This window comes from Parambassis ranga, chromosome 15 (genome assembly GCF_900634625.1).
Source record: "Parambassis ranga chromosome 15, fParRan2.1, whole genome shotgun sequence".
In the NCBI taxonomy this organism is placed as follows: Eukaryota; Metazoa; Chordata; class Actinopteri; family Ambassidae; genus Parambassis; species Parambassis ranga.
In genome coordinates, this window is record NC_041035.1 from 18137921 (window position 1) to 18159220 (window position 21300).

The following is a 21300-nucleotide window of genomic DNA, read 5'->3' on the forward strand; positions in this document are numbered from 1 at the left end:
CTGCTTGGCAATTTTTTTCTCTCCTGGGGGATCCTAAGCTGTTCTCAAGGCTTTAAGGGATGTTTAATCCCTTCTGTGGTTTCTGGGTCTACCAAGGGATGTCCTCCAGGCTTGGCTTGTCCACTAAATCTCCAAGAGGAGGAGCCGTGAGGACACATCTTGATCATATGCCCAATAAACTACAAGAAGCATCAGATATTTCCCATGCTCCCTGCATGTCTTACCCTGACCATGCAGTGATCCTAAGTCTTTCCTGTTCAAAGAATAAGTCTGGTCTGATTTAAGTTGGATTTCCATGGGGCAGGACCAACCAGTGCAGAATAAACACTTCGGCAGAGCAACAACCGGACTAGTGTCAACAAAAGACATCCAAACTGGCAGGTGAAGTTAAAAATCCAAGGTGTTATCCGCAATTCTGCAGATATTTCGTTGAGGCAAGCAGAAAAATGTTGGACAATTATGATTTGTGCAGTTGGGTTTGTACCAAGTGGAATTAGGTGTGGGTGAAGAGCTTCCAGACACATTCCACAGACAGAATTCTTGCAAAGTGTGTAGCCAGGTAACTTAGAGGTAACTCCTTTCAGCCAATTTTGTCATTGATCACATTCTTTCATTGTCCTATTGAGAAGGGTGGAGGCAAGCCTCCAGAGCTCTGCCTTCATGCTCAACCCCCATGCTCAACCCCCTGTTCACCATAATAGTATGTCACACAGCTGTCATTAAACTGCTGATGCCACAACACACACCTTTCCATCTCACACTCCATCATACTGTCACTCATACCCAAGATATTCCCCGTCTGCTAGCAGAGCACATGGATTCAGAGTCGGAGGTGCTGACTTTTATCCCAGCCACTTCATGGTTGACTGCAGACCACACCTGTCTGCTGTCTGATGAAGCCAGCATGACCCACATGTCTGCAAAGAGCAGGGGACGCCGAGCAGACACTGTAAACAAACATCATCAGCAGGACTGTTGACAGGGGGTGCTAACTGGGACTGTTCTGTGGCTCATCAGCTGCATGGCTCACTTTGTGCTCTGAAACTGTCCTCCATAGCCAGCATCAGGGCTTTAACTAATAGCAGTTCTTCAGCGGGATCAGACCACACAGACCAGCCATCACTGCACACATTATTGAGCCATGTGTGTCCTTGACCCTGTTATCACAGGAGCCCATCACAAGACCTGCTGTTATGGTGGAGCTCTGTCACAGTTATCCAGCCATCATATTTTGACCTTTGTCAAAGTCATTCAGATCCTAAAACCACTGTGTTTCTACAACATACCAATTCCAAGCCTGGCTGCTGCTGAACATCCCATCCACTAACAGGTGTAAAGTTAATGAGAAAATCTATATTTATTCGTGGAAATAGACTGTTGAAGCTCAGATATATTAAAGATGAAAATGTAAAACCACAAGCAGAGCTACAAAAGGCTAATAAGACTATCAGATCCCTGCACTCACAGGTTAGGAATGTTCGATCTGAATTTCTGAGGCTCACCTCACCATTGAAACCTTTTGTAGATATCAAAGAGTGGAATTCACACCAGATAAAGTCAAGCAGATGGGTTTCAAAGGGAAACACACCAGCCCTGTGGGTAAAAATGAGTCATTTGATTGCTTTAAACTGACCTTTTATCTGCCAATACTGAGCTGGATTTACAGATCATGACTGGCCATTCAGCAGAGCTCCTGTTTCCACTGATGATTTTTTCTTGTTTTAATGTATTTTGATAAATATATATGATATTATAGAGTGGAATGAGTCATGTAAAAGGTAAAAATGTCACATATTTTACACAGAAATGCTTCATAGACTTCACTTTCTCCTCCCCTATCATAGCATCACCGTACAAACGATACAAAAAATGAATGATGAGACCTGAGATAAATCAAAAACTCAGGAAATTGTACATTGATCGTGTCTTAACAAAAGGATTTAATCCACGTGAAATAATATCCCTAATGTGCTAGGCTTGCAAAAGCTTAATTATATCAGCAGCTAATCTGCCCCCCTTAGTGTTTTGAAGTGTGATTAGTAGCGAGAGATGCAGAGAGAGAGAGCATATGAAGGAGAAAGAGATGTGCCCTGGATTGATCTGCTCTACTGTAACAGGGCATGTGGCAATCTTTCCAGCAGATAGCACATAGAAAGGATCTTTAAATTGTGTCTGACTGCTCAGCAGAGACCAATCACGGGGAGCTGATTCTGGAGGCGGCTGTAATATGTGTGTGAAATGAGAAACATCACAGTAAGGCTGTGCTCAGTTTCCCTGATGAATGGGACCCTCTTTAAACTCATGTTAAATGGGCTGGCTTTGATAGAGCATAGTGTTAACCCTCTCACTGCAGCTCCAGACATCACTGGAACAATAAGCACTTCACTGAAGGCTGACACAGTTAACATGAGGATATGCATGTTCTTATCATTTTGTTGAAACTTAACAAAACAGTGTTAAATATGTATGGATCCATTTTAAAAGTTTCCTCCTGGTCTCGTTTAATCTTGTCCAATTATTGTCCTTATGATCCTGAAGTATGGCGTGAGCAGGAAGGCAGATGTTGGTTCAGCCTCCACACACTCAGATAAACAGTGTGTGCTGCAGGTATCATGCAGCTCCCACGCAGTGTGTTGTGCTGCAGATGAGCATTTATACTCAGCAGCACAACGCCAATACACTCCTCAGGGGTCAGCATATGGCTGCCAATGATTTCTTCTGTGCCTCAGTACAAGCCCTAAACACTTTCTCATTATTATAGCAAATGTTCCATTATTTCTCTGCATGCATGCACCTATCTTAACAGTATTTATATACTCAAATATATTAGAGCAGCAGCCGCATTCATAGATTTGACTCATTAGTGCTGTTTGTTTTGCCAGATTGCAGTAAAAGTCAGCTGTGGGGAGAGGAATGTCTGGTGGCGCTCTCCATTCTTGGAGAGAGAGATGCAACGTTTTCCACTGGTCTCATGGTTCTTTGCACTCACATCACCAAGTTTACACAAATGTCACCAATACCTGATCCTCTTGAAGATCTAAATTCAAACTAGTGCTGTCTGTGCGGCGACTGAAAAAGGTACTGTTTTCCACTGGTAATCAAAGGCTTGCTCATTAAAAATGCCTGACTTTGATGGTGTGGAGGAGTTGATACACAAAAACAATGTCACAAGCCTGAAACAATAGCTTGCATCTAAAAATAAAGACCTGCTTGGAAGCTGCATTTTGCTTTTTATCACTCTGGAATTTGAAAGATGTGAGATTTTCACTCAAATACGCGTGAAAGACGATGTTACCTAACAGACAATGTATTGTTTATTGCCTGTTTGCTGACGTCAGAGAGACGCAGTGTTTTGCTCTCCTGCTTTTTCTTTTTTTTTTTTTTTGCAAAGGCTGTCAGCTAGTGCTAATGACAGGAAATGCCCTGCAACCACACTAAAATACCTGCACTCGCATCCTGCGCTCTCTCCTCCAGATCTTTGTTTGCTTGATATTAGGATGCATTTGATTTGGTAGGAGTGTACCTGCCACTGAGCTGCTGTTGTGTGACAACTGGATGCTCGGGTATTTTATCCCCATCTATAGAATTTAATAAAGGTGAAGGGCTGGCTTATAAAGTGTCAGACTGTTGTGCTGTGAAAACATCAGTGGTGTCACAGTGTCACAATATATGCACCCACCCACTCACTCTTGTGGGAGGAGGAGGTTCAATCAGGAAGAATAGAGAGAGGAAGAAGAGAGTAAGGAGGAAAAGAGTAGATGGGTGGTGGTGGTGGTGGGGGTAAGGGAAGAGAGATAGTTCACCTCAAATGCAGAGAGTGTGCCATCTACTGGAGGACAGCACACCAATGTATGGCATCGTTATTTCTGTTGTAGTGTTCTTTTTTAAACACTAGATGGCAACGCACTCTAAAACTTCACTCACTGACCTCCCTCTCCTTTTCAGTTAGATTCAGTTGTTTTAATTACATACAAATTTCAGTTCAATAACAACATCCAGTAAACAGGCTTATTTTCAGTTGCCTGCCTGCTATGCTACAAGCATTTCATTGTCCAGATGACCCTTCCTTGACAATAGCTGTGCAACATCTTTGAATCTTGAAAATGGCTCAATACATACAGAAGCTACAGCCTGGAACCCTCATAGCACACTGCAGGCGACAGCAGAAACAAGCAAGTCCCAAACAAAAGAGAGGAACCTTGAGCGGAGCTGAGTTCATAGTGCGGAGCCTTGTGCTTAAAAGAAGAAAGCTGGAAACATGGAGGTGAGAGGAGAGCATCAAAGGCCAGCAGAAGCAGACAAAGCAATAGAAAGCTGGGATCATTTACCATTTTATATACTGACAAAGGTTTGCAACAGACTATACAGAGCTAACATATATTGTAGAACAGTGTTCATAGGTTACTGTAATCAGCACAAGCAGAGCACTGAGGCATGTCAGTAATAATAGTTGTTGTTACAGCAGAATAAACTAGCATAGCCTAGGCTGGAGTGGGAAAATAATGAAAAACATGACTGTACAATAAATTATTGTAACTTAATACATACATTAAAATGTATTAGTGTACAGAGGTTAGCTATAGAATGACATGTTATGAACCTGCCACCATCACAACAAGATGCAGGCACTGTTTGGAGGCTGAATGCTGATTATTGAGGACTGTTTTCTCACCCTCACTCACACACTAACACACCCAAAACAGAAAAAAAAAGTAAGAAGCTTTCATCTTGTGTTTCACCTTTGTGTGTGGGTGAGCACAGCCACGCATGGTCCATTGAAAGTCTGAACAAACAGCATGAAGAGTCAGTTATTACCACACATGGTGCATTTTCTTGGTCAGTTCGACAGGCTGTCCCACACACACATTTACCCAACCCTACTCCTCCTGAACATGTCAAGTCAAGTTAGTCTCAATTACCGTCACTAGGTTTCACAAGACCTGCGTTATGACAACAATAAATGAATCAAGTAAAGAACACCAGGTGCCATCACTGTGTGACTGATGACTGATGATTAATCTTTAATAACATGAACAACAAAGCAGGCCCTGCCCTGTGTTGTCTGACTCCCTGATCATCTATGATGATGAAGATGGCAGCCGATAGTCAGCAGTAACACAAACATGCTCATGGATGGGTGTCGTAATGGTGAATATTAATGGTTAATAGTGTGGGGTTAAAGCACAACCAGTTAAAAACCATCTTTCTTTTAAAAAAAAACTATTAATAGATGTAAATAAGGATATTATTTACTTGCTTTTCATTCCTGTCTAAAACAGATATTCATAAATAATTCCCAGACTGCTGAATCTGTCAAACTAAAGGGGGGAAATGAGCACAGTAGTATGTTTTGAGGCCGGTTTAATAGTAAACAAGTCCCACCCTGGACGTGGGGACGTGCTGCCCCTATCAGCGGTGACAGGCCCCGCCCCGCCTATCAGCATCTCCAGCCAGCGGAGAGGAGCTGGGAGTCTGGGGGGAAACAGGAGCAGGCAGCAAGCGTAGAGTTCAGCGGCTCCCGCGTTCGTCCGACACCTTAGCTAGAGCTGCTCCCCAGGCAGTGGTGGTGGTGATGATGGCGGCGGCTGTAGAGAGAGGAGGCGTCCGGGCCGCTTTCCTGAACCCGAGCAGCGGCGGCGGCGGTGGACCAGCACCGACAACGCTCCCGACCGGAGCGTTAGCCGGGGCTATGGTCCTGGGCTCGGGCTCCGGCAGCATGCCTGTACCCATGAACCTCTTTGCGACCTGGGAGATAGACCGATCATCCCCGAGCTGCGTCCCGAGGTAACGTCAACATTAATGCATTAGCGTAAAATAACCACAAACCACAGTGTTTACAGATCACGCTATCGTTTGATAGTAATGAGGCTAATGTTTGACAAAACAACGCCCTCGTTGGTTGTAACGTAAAGCAGGAGAGATGAGCTGCCACACATTTCCAAAACAGTGCTGGCTTTTGCTAACTGAAGGGCTAACTAGCAAGGTGGCTAATGCTAAAGCTACATAGCAAAAATCACTGGGCTTCCTCTGTTTTTTTCCTCATTAAATCACGTTCCTAATATATTTATATTTTCCTTTTAAAGATGCAGTGGTTTTTAGTCACAATGCTTCCTTTTTGTACTTCGCATTATTAATGTAAACGACATTTTTGTTGTTGTTAACAGTTGGTGTGCTGACATTTATTTCGGCCGTTATGATAACTAGCTAACAAAAGTTTAGCTAGCCCAGTTTACTGCTGTTTATAACGTGGGTGTTGTTGAAGCATTCGTACATTTTGCATGTCTGAGCAGGCCTGTGCTTGGTCAGATTTACGGAATGCATGCCACCTAATAGCAACATAACTGTCTATAAATACAGTGACATGGATGCCTTTCGCCTCATAAGCAGCAGAGACATCCTGTTCATCCTCTAGCAGCACTCTTGGTGTTATGAGCTGTCTGAGCTAATGGGCACTTCAGCAGCTGCTCGGCCGTTTGAAATCCATATGAATATGTCGTTCCTGTGGTGTGTGTTGTTTTGAATGTGTAATGTTCAGATAAGCCCGTGTAGCTGCTGCTCATAAAGCATCACAAACAAACAGCGGCGTTGACAGCGCCGCTGCCGCAACCAGAGTTTTTAATTGTCGCTTTTGTCTCTCGCTCGCAGTGTTGTCGTAATGTTACCGCTATGACACTGTTTTAATGTCGAGCACAGCAGCGGTAACATCCAGCAACACTCTGCATTAGTATGCACCGTCAGTGAGCAGGCACTGCTGCTGCCACCTGACCAGAAACCTCCCGGGAGCTGTGGGCACATTAATCAGCTTTGACCTAGATCTGCTTCACTCATTGGGATAGAAGTGGGCTTGCAAGGGGAGGGTTTCCGCCACAGTCGATGTGTGTGTGTGTGTGTGTGTGTGTGTGTGAATGGAGTCATAGCATGTGGAAAGCATGGATAATTTACAGTCAGGGTGATCTTTCAAATCCCTGTTTGAACACTGTTCTCTTTTGGCTCAGATAACTCGGATGATTTGAAGCCAGCTGGAATGAGAGCTGAGTCTTTGAAGTGACAGGATTGCTTTGTAATTTGACAGCTCACCACTCTCTTTCTGAGAATGTGATTCTGTTATATTTCTCTGTTAAAAGTCATAGTAAGACATTTTTTTACCAAAAACACTGGATTATGTATGTTTCTGGGATTCAGTGCCAAAGCTTTGAGGGGATTTCTCCCCAGAGTGTTGTTTTCTGTCGTATGACTTGAACGAGCATGTTCCACACATAGCTGCATCCGTTAGCTTTTAAGACCGGCTTGCAGATAAAGCAGGCGACATGTCAGTGCTTTTACAGAATGTGCCATACTGTACATGGTGCATCGATTTCACTTCTGCCTCTACGCTGTTTGCTTTCTCCTACAAGGTGCTGTATTAAAGATGAATGTGGTGAGGATGGAACAGGATACAGAGCATGCAGCACATGTAGCAGTCTGAGACTGTAGCTCCTTGACCAGGTCTTTTGTTTGGTTAAATCTGGTTTGTATTGCAGTAGAAATTTGCATGCATCATGATGCAATTGTTAATTTTTGCTGCAGATCCTTGTTGCAGCTGATGATGTAGCTTTGCCTTATAATGCTTACTAGGGCTGCAACAAACGAGTATTTTGGTACTCGGATACTCACTTTTTGCGATTATTCGAGTACTTGGATCATGCGTAAATGTCATAGTTTTCCCCATAGATACGGCTGCAGCGTCATTGCTTCAGTCCATGAACGCCTCCATACCCGGCGCCAAAACTATGCGTGTGTGTGTTCTCAGTGATGTCACTAACGAGTCATCGAATACTAAATCAGTCATCGAATATTAAATTAGTTGAATACTAAATTAGTTGTCGATGCATTTTGTCCTCGGAATATTACTCGAGTAATCGTTGCAGCCCTAATGCTCACAGCAATGTTCAAACTAATTTGGCATGCCTGTGTTTTTACACCACTTTATCCTACACTGGTGTGAAAAGTCCAGCATGCAGCCCAACCCGAGGGTCTGTATACGGGATTCTGCTTTGGCATTCTTTCAGGGGTTGGGCCATTTTGTGTGCAGCTGTTTGCTCCTCCTCCTCCTCTATAGCCTTTAGCGAATGTGGGTGTCCAGCTAAGTGGCATGGTTTCAAATGAGGGCATAGGGCTGTTACCAATCGACTGTGTTTCTTTCACTTCTAAACATCACACACAGCTGTTGTTTGTTAATAATTACAAGATGGTAAATAATCCTAAACCCTGCAGCTCCACTGAAAGCCCTGCTTAGGGAAAAAAAAATATTTAATTCACAATGGAAAATATGTTGTCAGCTCTCGTACGCCCAGTCAGCATGGATTTGTAGCTCTGGATGCTTATGCTAGTGACTCACCTATTGCAAGAAGCCACTGAATAACATCGTTACAACTGTTTTTTTTTACATGCTCCATGATTACTACTTAGGCTTAACTGTCAGTCAAACAGCATTTTACTGTTTCACTGTTTAATTTTTGTGTTTGATGCAGTGTTCGACTGGCCTCTACCTGCCTGTTGTAGGCCTGTTGGAACAGTTAGACAGGCACTGCCATGCCTGCCAGTCTCTCCCATATCGTCCTGATATCACATGGTCTTAGTGTCGCAGCTTATTTCTCATGAGCTGAAGTTTTTCCCCTACATTTTTTTTTATTTTTTCTAAAGTAACGTGAAACCTCCAGAGGAAATCTACCCTGCTTTCCTCCTACTTTTTTTTTTTACCTCAAATAGCTGAGCAGTGCTCTAAAATTGTTGCTGACTAACCAAAGACAGCTGAGGGATATCATGCACATGAGGGCTCCTGTAATGTGCCTGAATAGTGCTTACATGACTCATCCAAGTTTTCCTTTCAAAATACACATGAGACAAGGAGACTCATTGTTGGGGCTTCTCTCTTCTTTTTTTTTTTAAAAGGCACTGTACTATTACCTGATGTAATTTAGTATAAAAATGAAATGTGCCTGTAGTGTTGATGTTGCTTAATGCTGTGTTGGTTGTTCTGTTTTGACTCATGCTTTGTGTTCACAGTGGGTTACTTCACTGTCCCAGATATTGTTTTTTTTCATGACAGCTATGATCGAAGGGCAAACACATAATTATGTTGCAGAAATGGAGAGGGTTAATGACTTTGCAGTGTATTCTAGAGGCTTAACAGCCTGCTCAGGAATGCAAATGGTCTGTCTATATCTGTGGCGAGCAGGCATTTGTCGAAGGAACGATGTGGTATTTGCAGGAATGACACTAATGCGGAGGTCAGGATGGTGCTATGTTTATCTTCTAACAATAAAGAATGTGCAGCAGGACAAGAGGGATGGCTTCTTATCAAGTTCAGAGATTCATTGCATCTTGGGATCAAAAGTTGTGACCTTTACCCTCTTTGCTGCTAGCACGATGGGAGCAACCCCTTTGGTCATTTTTGTTGCACAAGCTCTGCAGGTTTCATTGTTTCCAAAGTGTTTTTTTGTGTGGTAGATAGTTCATCTGCCCTGTCAGACTTTGAGAATAACACTGACTGGGTCACTGAAAATGTTTTCCTGATCTACAAACAATGACATTTCTGGCCAGAAAGCTGTATTTTAAGATTTGCTCTTTGGGTTTATGCATTTTTGGGGTGGGTGGGGGGGGGGGGGATTTGCTTACAAGCTACAAAAAGCATCTTTCCTTTGACGTTTATCTCTGGTGAACAGAGCATCCTTCTCCTGTGTGAGTGTCACAGCCTTATCTCCAGAGTTATTTAGTGTACTTTGTCGGCTCTGGTCAGAAGTTTGTTTCTTCTGCCCCGGTTCTGTGGGGTGGAACAAAAATGATGTTTGCTGTGTATGTCAGCAAATAAAGAGGATAAACAAAAACAACCGCAGGCCTGTACTGGAGCAACATTATGATGTATCGTTTTTTGCTCTAGGTCGGTGGAGATGAAGCCGCCAGATACAGTTTTACACTATCCCATGTACTAGACTTTAAGGGTTTGAGCTGTTGACATGCAGCCTCCAGCATCACACATTCATTTCGGAATTTCTAAATCGTTTAACCCAAGATGAAACAATCAAATCACGATACTAGGAGTTTCATTTACCCTTTCACCTCCTCAGTAACTTCCTCATTTCAAGGCGTTGATGTTGTTTCTCCTAGCAGGGGAGCTGCAGTAATCTGATTTCATAACAGGAAAAGAGGAGTGAGTAATCTGATGCTGCATACAGACACTGACTGCTTAATCCTCTGCTTCCTTTTGGAGTCATAAACAAGGCGCCATCGGCCATCTCCAGTGCCCTTCAGGACTGTGACACAGCACGGTTTCCAGTTTGCATCTTACAGTGTTTGACTGTCGACAGTGATGAAGAATTTACAGGCAGAGAAATGTGTCGCTGCAATGTTGAACTCAAGTCAATGAGCTGCGTAATTTCCATGACCTTGGACGTATAGTAAAAATGTTTTTCAGTCGTAATGCATATTTATCATTACTATACATGCCACTAATTTAATAAAAATTTGAAGATTTTTGAGAATTTGTGAGACGCCATCAGTGTCATGTCACAGCTATCAATGCTTGTATGCACATTATGCATACAATGTGACTGGTATTAATAGACTTGCATATTTCAAACCAGATCGCATCTTGACTTGGCTTCATGCTTTCTCATGCTGTTCACACACTTTGCTAACAGCAGACCAATCAGCACCTTCACTTCTCTCTTTTTCATGTCTACTCCCACTGCCTGAAATGTGTCAAAATTCTCTTGGTTTCCTTCCCTGCTTTCCTGAGGAGGACGAATTTCCTCGGGAAACATTTGACAATTCTGGCAACTTAGAGAGCTGAGGTCAGTTCAGTTGGCCTTCAGAGCGCTCTATTGATGACTAACAACCTGGTCTCAGGATTGGGAACGGTGGATTAACCACCATGGTAAAAAGTTTTGCGAACTGGCCCCGAGTTCTACAGTGAACAGGCATGTGCTGAATGTTCATGTTGAATTCCTCACAAAAGGAAGAAAGGTTCGTTTCCCCCTGCCTGGACCTCAGAATGGGAGAAAGGCCAGATTCTTGTGTGGGCGGATACTGGGGTCTCAGCTAGCAACGAGATGCAGCTTCCTGAGCCAGCAAGTGAGGCGAGTGAGGAAACTGTCCTGTGATACAGGGAGGATCCTGTCAAAATAAGCACATTGGGGACAATGTCTCTGGACTTGTATTTTCTCTCTTGTTCTTGCTCTACTTATTTCCCACCTCTCCCTTTCAGGCATTTCCTGCTCTGTATGTGCCAGCAGCAACACAGAGACCATTATTTCAAACGCAAAAATGTGACGTGGACGCTTGGAGCACATGACAGACCATTTGAAAACTTGAAGCATTGTCATTGTTGCATTAAGAGAGCCTGTATTATATCTCTCCTTGTAAACAAACACATGTTGGCTATGTATATCTTTAGTCTTTTGACAACATTTCATATGTCTTATAGAATACAAATATCCCTAGAAATGTATCAGCAGCGTTGAGCTTTTGCTCTCTAGCGTAGGGCTGTCAATTGGCTTTCAGCTGGAGGCCCCACCCACTCGTCTAATCACAGATTAAGGAGTCTGGACTGTCTGGAGTCCTGTTTCTGCCCATGTGTGTTTTTTTGTTTCATCGACTCGCAGAACAGTCATCAGCATCTCATCCTCAGTGCAAATTCTTCAAAAGTATAAAACAATTATACTTGTCCACCAAAACAAAAAAAGCAAAATCTGCTTGATGATTAATCAGAAATCCAGCCTCTGGAATGTTCAGGCAAAGACTGCAGTTGATTTACTGATGTGTTGCATCTCGCCTTTCTACAAAGCATTGCATAACGGATTGTGGATAATTCAGTGTAGAGCTGCACTTTAGAATGAAACTAAAAAGGCAGCTGTGTCTTCTGAATTTCAGATAGAATCCATTAATCTCTGAAACTTACAAATGATGTTCCTCCATATCGGCCTGAATAAGGAAGTGTGTTTTGTTCACATTGTGTTTTAAGCTCCACCGATCTACTCTGCACTTGTTATCTCACCTCAGTATCACTGATATTTAAGTTGCAACTCATGCATATATATATATATATAAAAAAACAGCAAGAGCTGTGAACAGAAACTCAATACGTTGAGCTCATTAGTCATTTGGGGGGGTGAACTGGGAGGAGTAGTCAGCATTGCTATTGTTCTTTTCAAGTAGTAGTGCCAAAACAGTATAATTACATGCACCAGTTGTTTTATCAGCACTGTTAGATCCAATAACGATAGAGAAACAATGGAGCAATGTGTTGCTGGTTTGTTGAGTATCTCTCCTTTGAGTGTTTACTTTATCACTCAGGAAGTAAAGTTATATTTTTATATTATGTTGCTGATGCTATCTTTTGTATATTTATCGATTGCACAGTAGTCCTTCCATTTTTCTTTCTGGGAGTGTTGTCTACATTGCAGAAAGTAGTTTTGAGTCAGACTACAGTTTTGGAAGGTCTCTGTGTCAGCTCATGTCCACGTAGCATCATTAGCGGTGACAATACCCAACCTTGCATCCTACAGCAATACGTTCTATACTTGATTTATTACACCTCCATTTCTTGTGCAGCCACCACTTAGATTTTTTTTTACCTCTTAGCAAGAGAGACTGACTTAATCCCACTTGTATTTCTTACTAAAGGCACCATATGTCATTATGTAATCTTTATAGCAGAGCAGAGTTGATCCCTTTTTGATGAAATGTCAGTACTGTCTAACCAAAGGAGCACACCTACCTTTGCTCCAAGTCCCATGTTCTTATAATGGAAGCAGGATTAAGTGTGTAATCTTTGCTATAGCCCTTTCATTTCAGTCAATAGATTGAAACCCAGACCCTTCACAATGGATTCTGCTTATTCATATGAAAGCAGACTTCCCAGCTGTAAGGTAAAAAGACTGTTGAACTGAACTGAGAGCTTTTCAGTATCTCATGCAAACTGGGTTTGGGTCTGTTCTGACTTGCCTGAAGCTGCATATGTTAAGATGTGTCAGAGCTCCCAGGGGTCATTGCTTCTTCATCCTTTCACCATCCAGCCCATTCATCGTGGCTTTTTAAGATGAAAAATCTCCAGTGATTTTTTTTTTTAAAGGCTTACATAAGCTTGTGCAGGATATAAATACAAGAAATACCCTGTACATTTTAATTTATTCATGCTGCTTTCGCAGTTCCTATTCTTCCATCTAGAGCTTCACAGCGACTAAAATACAATGATTATCACAGTGATTCAGATCAGTACTGAGAAACAGTCGTACTATCATAAATTCATAATTATTACATTTCCATGTGTTTTCTGTGTTTAGTTTCTTTGAAGGTTTTCTTGGTCAGTAGGCTAGACAGAGAAGTTGTTTTATATGAGGCTTTGGTCCTGAGCTTTTGATCCTAGCGCTAGACTGCAGGCAAAGGAACATTCCTGTCAGGCAGACCATCCACCTTAATAGGATTTTAAAGCTCATTCATAACACCGTCGGAGGTGGCAACACTCACGGGGATTTACCTTTATCTCACGGTTTGACACATTCTGAACTCATTGGACACAGCAGGCAGGATTTTGGAAGGTGTGCATTTATTAAGGTGATGCAGTTATGATTACAGTGGCAAAACCTTTCCAGTGTTTCTGCATGCTATCGGACATGTTATCGTGGCTTATCTGGTTAAGCTATCTTACTTTGTCCCTGATATTAGCTGTAAACAGGCTGTGTCTGCTCTGATCATGTCTTTCATATCCACTACAAACAAGGGCCTGCTGACCTCATCAGTTTGTGGTCAGGGCTGAGACAAAAGAGCTGTTTATCACTGCAGAAACGGCAACAAAGGATGACAGCCATGCACTGAGGCCCTGAAAGTTACTGTCAGATCACTGAGGTGTGAATGCAACACAGGGCTGCATTCTTAATTGGTATTCTATAGGCGGTAGATGTGAATAAGACCTAAAGGAGTCTGACAGACCTCACTGGGAACTTGAGCATCTGATGGAATTTGTTCAAAGAGGAGAGACCATGCTGAACCACGAATAGAGGGCTTTTCTGTGCTGACTCACATTTCTCATCACTGGGTTGTTAACGTGTGTGTCTTAACTGTTTTGTTTGTTAGTCTGGCTCAGTGCCAGCAGAATGCTTTTCTGTCGTGTGCTCGTCTTGATAATGAAATATATCTTTGCTTCATGTCGTCACTGAACAGCATACCTAGCATATCGTCTCTTATCTGACGTCTAAGAGGCGTCTTTGCTTCTACTCCACATGTGCCGACAGGAAACATATAGAACTTGCTGCCCTTCATTATCACAGAGGAGTCTACCAGACCGCCCACGCAACAAGAGCGCGCTGGTCCAACCTCTGATTCACACATCTTACTGACATGAATCTTGTCTGAAGTGTCTATGCGATGAAAAACACTGGCTCCAATCATCAAACGGAAATACAATTTGGCACTGAGCTGTAACGCTTCAGTCTGATTTAGAATTACATAAAATGTGGTGGTAATCCCAACAAAAAAAAAAAGATTCTACCACAGCTCTGGGACCTCATGATCACAGAGTTCACAGAGAGCATATTACAGAGTATTATAAACTGTTATGAGTGCAGCTATTCCATCTCCCCCGCTTGCTTTCTCAGAAACGACTGGTTCATCTCCTCCCCCGTGTGTTTTTCCTTTCATAACATGTCTGTCTGAGTGGATTCATACCTGAGTGATGACACCTGTCCCGTCTCACCTTTGTTCCATATTGCCCAATTGCAGCTCAGACACCCCCTGCAAAAAGCCATCATAGGAATGACTTAACAAAAACGATATGTTCAATGTGCGGCATTAGGTATTAGGGCTGTGTATTGGCAAGAATCTGGTGATACAATACATATTACGATACATATCACGAAAGATGATATATTGCGATTATGTGTGTGTGTGTGTATATGTATACACACCTCTCGTATCTCATTGTCGGTCTTGAGCTGTGTAACAACGACCGCGAGACTAGAGAATAAACACCTATCGCGTGGTGGCTTAAGCAGAGCTGCATAAAGTGACAGTGTGCACCACAAAAGTATTAATGGTGAAATTAATGGTTGCTCATAAATAATTACTAAAAAAATCGATTTGGCCACAACTTTAATCGATTCCAGTATCCCCAAATAAAATATCGTGATATTTCACAGAATCGATTTTTTCTTACACCTTCTTATAGTATGCAAGAAACCAAAGTTTGGGTTCTTTCATTATAGGTTTTTGTGTTTACCACCATAAAACAGGGTGGTTTTGAACAAGTTCAAAAGCTGAATTAGTTGTGTTTTAAAAACAGACAAAAAGGACCGTTTAGCTTAATCTCTTCCACGCTGTCATCTCATTACAAAATATTGTATATTATGATTAACACACCATCTGCTGTTTTGCATTATGAGAATTAATGTCTAATGCGAAATGTTTACTGTTACATCTATAGAAAAATAAATAATATATATTTGTAATCCACGTCCCATTGCTGACCTCTGATGTTCAGCAGACATCAAAGAGCCAACATAGAAATCCAGCTTGCCCTTGCCTCCACTTCCCTAATGCCTCAGACTGTAGCTTTAAAACCTCTTTCGCTCGTCACAACTCATCCTTCGAAGGTTATATTTTTATCTGAAGGACTCAGGCTTCATTTATTAGCTCTGTCTTTGATGTTCTGTTGCTATTCTGGCTATGAAAAATTCTGTCTCTCATATAAACTCAAGCTTGTAGAAATCAGGATTTGCCAAATTAATAGCTTCCTCTTGTTGTGTCTGTTTATCCTGGTTACAGCCTCTTCCTGCTCTTTCACTGTGACCATGAGAAGATTTTATTCAGGGGAATTAAAGCCCAACCAGCATATGGCCATCTGGCACACATAACTAGATATTTGGGGGCTAAAATAGCTTTTTTTGCATGCAAGCCTAAGTGCAGGCTAAGCTCCTATGGCACATCCTACTGTGTGAACTTGTTAAAACTGATCCATTCAGTGTTGGGGATTAGTCCTCAGCACTCTGATGGTAGATTGGATTCAGAAAATAATTTAGCTACTTCCAAATAACCAAATACAACTCTCACTTCTGATATTTGCCCCCTACTAACCACAGTGCTTCACAGTTGCCATTGGTTTCCTGTCTTTGTGATGTAGGAAGTATTACTTTATTTATGGGAGTGGTGTGAGCATATCAAACTTTGTTTTGTGCCCTTTTTCCTTTACTGCAATGTGATTGAAAGGCTATAAATAAAATAGTAAAAGGAAACATCAGTGTGTCGCTGCATGCCTGAGCAAATCTCGACAGTTCCATAGGCTAGCCTTCACTGTGAATAGACTCGCCCTTTTGCTGTAGGTGAATAAAATATTCAGAAGACGTAGCTTTTAGACCAGTGTACCCTTTATTTGGATTCTCTTATACAGCTAGACATGAACAAATGATAGTGTGATTAAAAATAAAGTGCCATGGCTTCCCTCAATACAGACATTCACAGCAGAGGACCTTTCTTTGTCTGTTCTGCTCATACAAGCCAGTTAAAAGACTGCGACTGCATTCACATCTCAAGCAGAGAATATAGGAAATAGTATGTTGAAAGCACTAAAAGCATGACTTGAAGTGTTTCAAGCATGGAAGCCCCACCAGCACATACCCAACACAGACAGTCTCTTTTTCATTCAGCACTCTGTTACATCATTCATCCTCCATCCACCACTTCCCCTTGCTTTGTGCCTCTGACAATTGCTGTGCAGTGATCCGCGGGCATGGAACTGGCAAAACATCAACCAGAATGCTGACCAGGGAAAAAAGAAATAACAAAAGTGTGTTTTTGTTTAGGCAGCATATCGTTAAATTCAGAGGGTATGTTGGCCTCTCTTTCAGTGCTGTGCTCGTCCATTTGTTTTCTCTGAGTGCCTGTGCGCATATGCATGGTCAAGCTTTTCCTGGCATTGTATATGCCTGGGTTTTTTTTTTATTTGAAGCAGAAATAACTGTCCAAAGCAGGAACAGTTGAGCCACTGTGCATGTTTCATACCTTTGCACTGAGACAAACATGCTAGATGCTAGAACATGATAGGGGGTTTCTATCAGAAGGTTATTTGAGATGCTGCTATCACAGAAATGTCCAGAAATAGCAGTGATAGTAAACACATGTGCTCTTTTACAGGGCAGCACATCATTGGCAAACACTTTGAAAGATGATGATGTAGACAGTTTCAGGCCAGAGACACTCTTCCCTGATGATGTGATAGCTGTGTAAGGGTTGATGTGTTTCTAACATGGCAAGCTGTCTGTTGTCAAAAAAAAATAGTGCCTATACAGCACTCAACAAGGATCATTGTGGATGCATTAAAAGCTTAACAATCTAAAAGTTTTCTATCTTATATAAGGTCTGTATGGAATTGTTATGTTTTCAAAACAAAGCTCTCAAGTCCCAATGTTTTTTCTAGGGCTGCAACAAATGAGTATTTTGATACTCGAATACTCGCTGATTATTTTTGCGATTACTCGAGTACCCGGATCACGCACAAATGTCATAGTTTTTCCATAGATACGGCTGCATCTAGAAGCGACCGCCTCCATGCCCGGCGCCAAAAGAGTGAGTGAGTGTGTGAGTGTGTGTGTGCTCACCCACGTTTCGAACCCTAGGCCTCTTGCACCCAAAACGCTGATCATCCCGCTAAGCCACGAGAGAATCATACGATTACTCCAGTACTCCAGTAATCGTTGCAGCCCTAGTTCTTCCCTTGATGTTTCCAGTTATCAGGCCTGATGCTGGGGCGATGTGGGGATTTCAGGTTTTGGTTTACATTTTTTAATATCTTTTGATGTCAGTGTAACATAAACTGCGTGTGCTGACACATAAGCAGTTCCTAGGCAGACCTATCATTTCACCAAAGAGCCAAACTCAAAAGCAGTAAGTGACTGAAACTTGGTGCCTGGCCAGAAGTCTTCTTTGAGACCTGACTCCAGAGGAACCTGTATGAGGCCCCCATGTGTGTGTTTAAAGAAAGCCAGCCCAGCACAGGGGAGGATGAGGTCAGAGAGGGGATAACAAAAAGGATTGTTCAGTGCGGAGAATATCTGTGTCGATGACTTCCACCATGCTGTCCAGCTTTAATCCACCTCCCACGAGTGATTTGGTTTCATGACTGCTTTAATACCTTTCTCTCCCCTCCACTCCAGCCTAAATAGGTATCATGACTGTCATAAAAACCTGATGAATGTATTCTTAAAAATGTTACAGTCCTTTGTTCTTTGTAAAAAATCTTCAGGCGCTGGTCACTCTATATTTTTCTAAGTAACACGATGAAGCATTCAAGATAAGATAATATATAACCCTCATATAACCCACAATCACAGGACTCTTATCTAAAAGCAAATATTTGAGCGCAGCTGTTTGAGTGTGCAGCCTGATAAGTTGTTTTGTTTGTCCAGCACAGATAGAAGCGGAAGCTTATCCACAGACTGACCATCTTTTATTACACAGTAGCTCTCTGTTGTTTTTGCATTTGTTAATGATTAGTAATGATGATTAGGATCAGTACTATAAATAATAAGGTGTTTAAAAACAAGCCTCATTCACCTGCAGGTCTTCCTCTGTGGACCATGTCAGTGGTCAAAATGTTTCCCCCTCACCTGACACAAATGGAAGCGTTTGCCACCTCCATAGGTTTTATTTCCTAAGTAATATCATTTATGTCAGTGCAAGCAGTCTGTTTAATCTAAAAGGCGGAAATGGCCTTGTAATCTAATGGCCTTGCTTTAGTTTAGAAGCCGAAAAGGTCAACAGTTAGTGACGGAACAATGAGCGACTTGGATGCACTAATGGGCTTAGATGGAGCAGCGCTACTCGTGCTGCTCTGAGTGATGCCAGATAGACTAAACCTATTAGCTGTGCAGTCCTCAGACACCTACTGGGCGCTGTCTGTCAGACCACTCAGTAACTGTTCATTTTGACATGGTATTACACTGCTGACAGTTTCTTTACATGGTCATGTCAGTAAAGGAAGATGTCATCTAGAAAATGAGCTGCTGTTTCCTGTCATTAACCTGCTGGAGGACAGAGTTCTGCCTCCTACACTGCCTGGCCTGTATGCATGACACAGTTTAGCAGCATTAGTAGATCTCAAATGATAGATCATTTCATTGGTCCTGAGTCTTGCACCCCTTGTCAATCCCTCAACACACTGTTAGATGTACAATGCCCCAATTATGTGGGGATTTATGGAAATGGCAGTTTAGTAAGTATATCTTCTGATGGTAAAATGAGTGCAGACTGACACAACAACACTGTAATAAAGGTTAAAATAAGGTGTTGACAACCTAGTGCTAATTTCTCACTCCCAATTAGTGTGTCCTTTAGTATTACAACCAGACAATGACTTAAAACAGGATTCAAACCTAATCTGAAGAGCTTAGCAGGCAGTGTGGTTGTTTAATCACCACAAGGACCAAAACTGAGAGAGGGATTTCCCCAGTGGTCTCTTATCAACTAGGAAACAGACAGAAAATGCATCACTTATCTTTGCTTTCACCATTTTTTCACAGTAATATTGAACTGGAGCCTGCTATAGATTCTCCACCCACCCACCTGGCTTTCTGTATGGATTGTTTTCTTTTGGTCTTGCTTGGCAAAGAGCGGCATGTTGTGATCCCACCCCAAGGTCTCTTTGGAAGTGTGTGAATAAAAGCCAAAATAGAGGATTAATGCATCACTTGAAAGGCTTCTGCAAGTGTCTGTTTTAATCCTGGATGTATGCCAGTGTCTGTGGGGTGGAGGGGCAACCACACCACAAATAACAGCCCCCTCCCTACATCCCTGTGTTCACAAATACAGACTATAGCCATGCCGGCACTCCTTTCTAAAACTAGATCAGCTATCCTTGACGCAGGATGTGTGTGTCTGTCAAGTATTTTAGCACGATGATTAGTGCTTTTGCGCAAACCTGGTCTGTCACCGAAGTCACTGTTTGGGTGGCAATGTGAACTGGCACTGGGCAGGAGCACGGGGACAGCCTGGCCCCCAGCCAGAACAGATGGGCACGAGTTTCACTTACAACACAACACAGTGGCAGGCAGAGGTGGAGATAACACCTCTGTCTAATAATAAAAAAAAGATTCCCTGGTACCCTAAGTGACCCCTTCAGCGCCTGCAGCCTTTTTAATTACATGTGAGTCTGAGTCTACAGAGAGAGAGAGAGTGTGAGGGCACTGGCTGTGATGGGATAGAGATGCTGCTAAAGCATCAGCCCTTCTTTCTGCCCCCCGTCCCTTCTGACAGAGCTTTGGCTGACTGGTGAATCTTGTTTGAGAAGGCAAGCTGGACCCACTTTACTTAAATGCTGTAAATGTTGTCTTCTAGCATGGGTGCACCAAGCGTTCATGTAGAAGGCTGCATTCAGATGAGATGAGACTTTGTTAATCATACTCGGCAAGCAGGGAGTGCCTGAATGAAGTCAGCTTAGTGTAGCAGAGTGGCTCTTAAGGAACGTGAGTGATTGAATAGCTATTTGTTTTTTTGCTTTGTCTTTCTTTTTCCTTCGCTCAGGCCGATCGCAATTTAATGCAACAGCACTGGTGGGAAAAAGTGGGTCAGAAGGAAGTTTAGCAAACTTGGCCTGAGAGTTGTTGACTTTTTTTGTGGAGCATTTTAGTGCAGAGGGAACGTCTAGGGGAAGCTTTAGTGGGTGATGGGAAGTGAGATATCTCTTCGTTACTTATTTATTTTAACAAGCAGATGGCACATCAGCCTCCGTGCTCTACATTTTAATGTGAAGCTATTTAACTGCACTGTGGCTTGTCAAAACATCTGTGCTCTGTCATCGGCCCCAAAAGCAGACAATATAAATCCTGATGAAGCAGCTTTTTTTGTGCATCATCAGTTTACGAAAAGTAATAGATGAAGATGAGACACAAAGCTGAACAGAATAGAGTGATTGCTCAGTGTGTCTTGTGATTGTTTACTCACTTTCTTGGCATTCGCGATTCTAGGAAGCTGTTGTGCATGCAGATCTGAGGAAGCATAAAGACATGACTAGGGCAATGTTGCACCATTGAGCCATGTTGTTTTTCTTTCTGTAGTGTCATGAAATTGTGTTTGTATTGTGGTTTCTGTTTCTTCTTCTTAACTTTTTGTTTTTTCCTCTCTTCCAGGCTCTGCAGCCTCACACTGAAAAAGCTGGTTGTCCTTAAAGAACTGGATAAAGAGCTGAACTCCCTGTCTATAGCTGTCAAAATACAGGTGGGTGGGTTAATCTTCCATGTGTGATTGGAATAGCAGGCTGTGTTGATTGGTGTGCGC

The 21300-nt window shown here is 42.4% G+C and overlaps 1 protein-coding gene across 2 annotated transcripts in view; it reads left to right on the forward strand.

Moving 5' to 3' along the window:
- The first annotated feature begins 5424 nt into the window (after positions 1-5424).
- LOC114446848 (phosphofurin acidic cluster sorting protein 2-like) overlaps positions 5425-21300 on the forward strand; it is a 38471-nt gene continuing 22595 nt past the window's right edge. Inside the window, exons 1-2 of one of the 2 annotated variants that reach the window (XM_028422678.1) lie at positions 5425-5784; positions 21153-21240. In XM_028422678.1, the coding sequence (XP_028278479.1) occupies positions 5573-5784; positions 21153-21240 (300 nt within the window). In that variant the 5' untranslated portion in view covers positions 5425-5572. The remainder of the gene's footprint in view (positions 5785-21152; positions 21241-21300) is intronic. The other variant, XM_028422677.1, reaches the window with a different exon arrangement.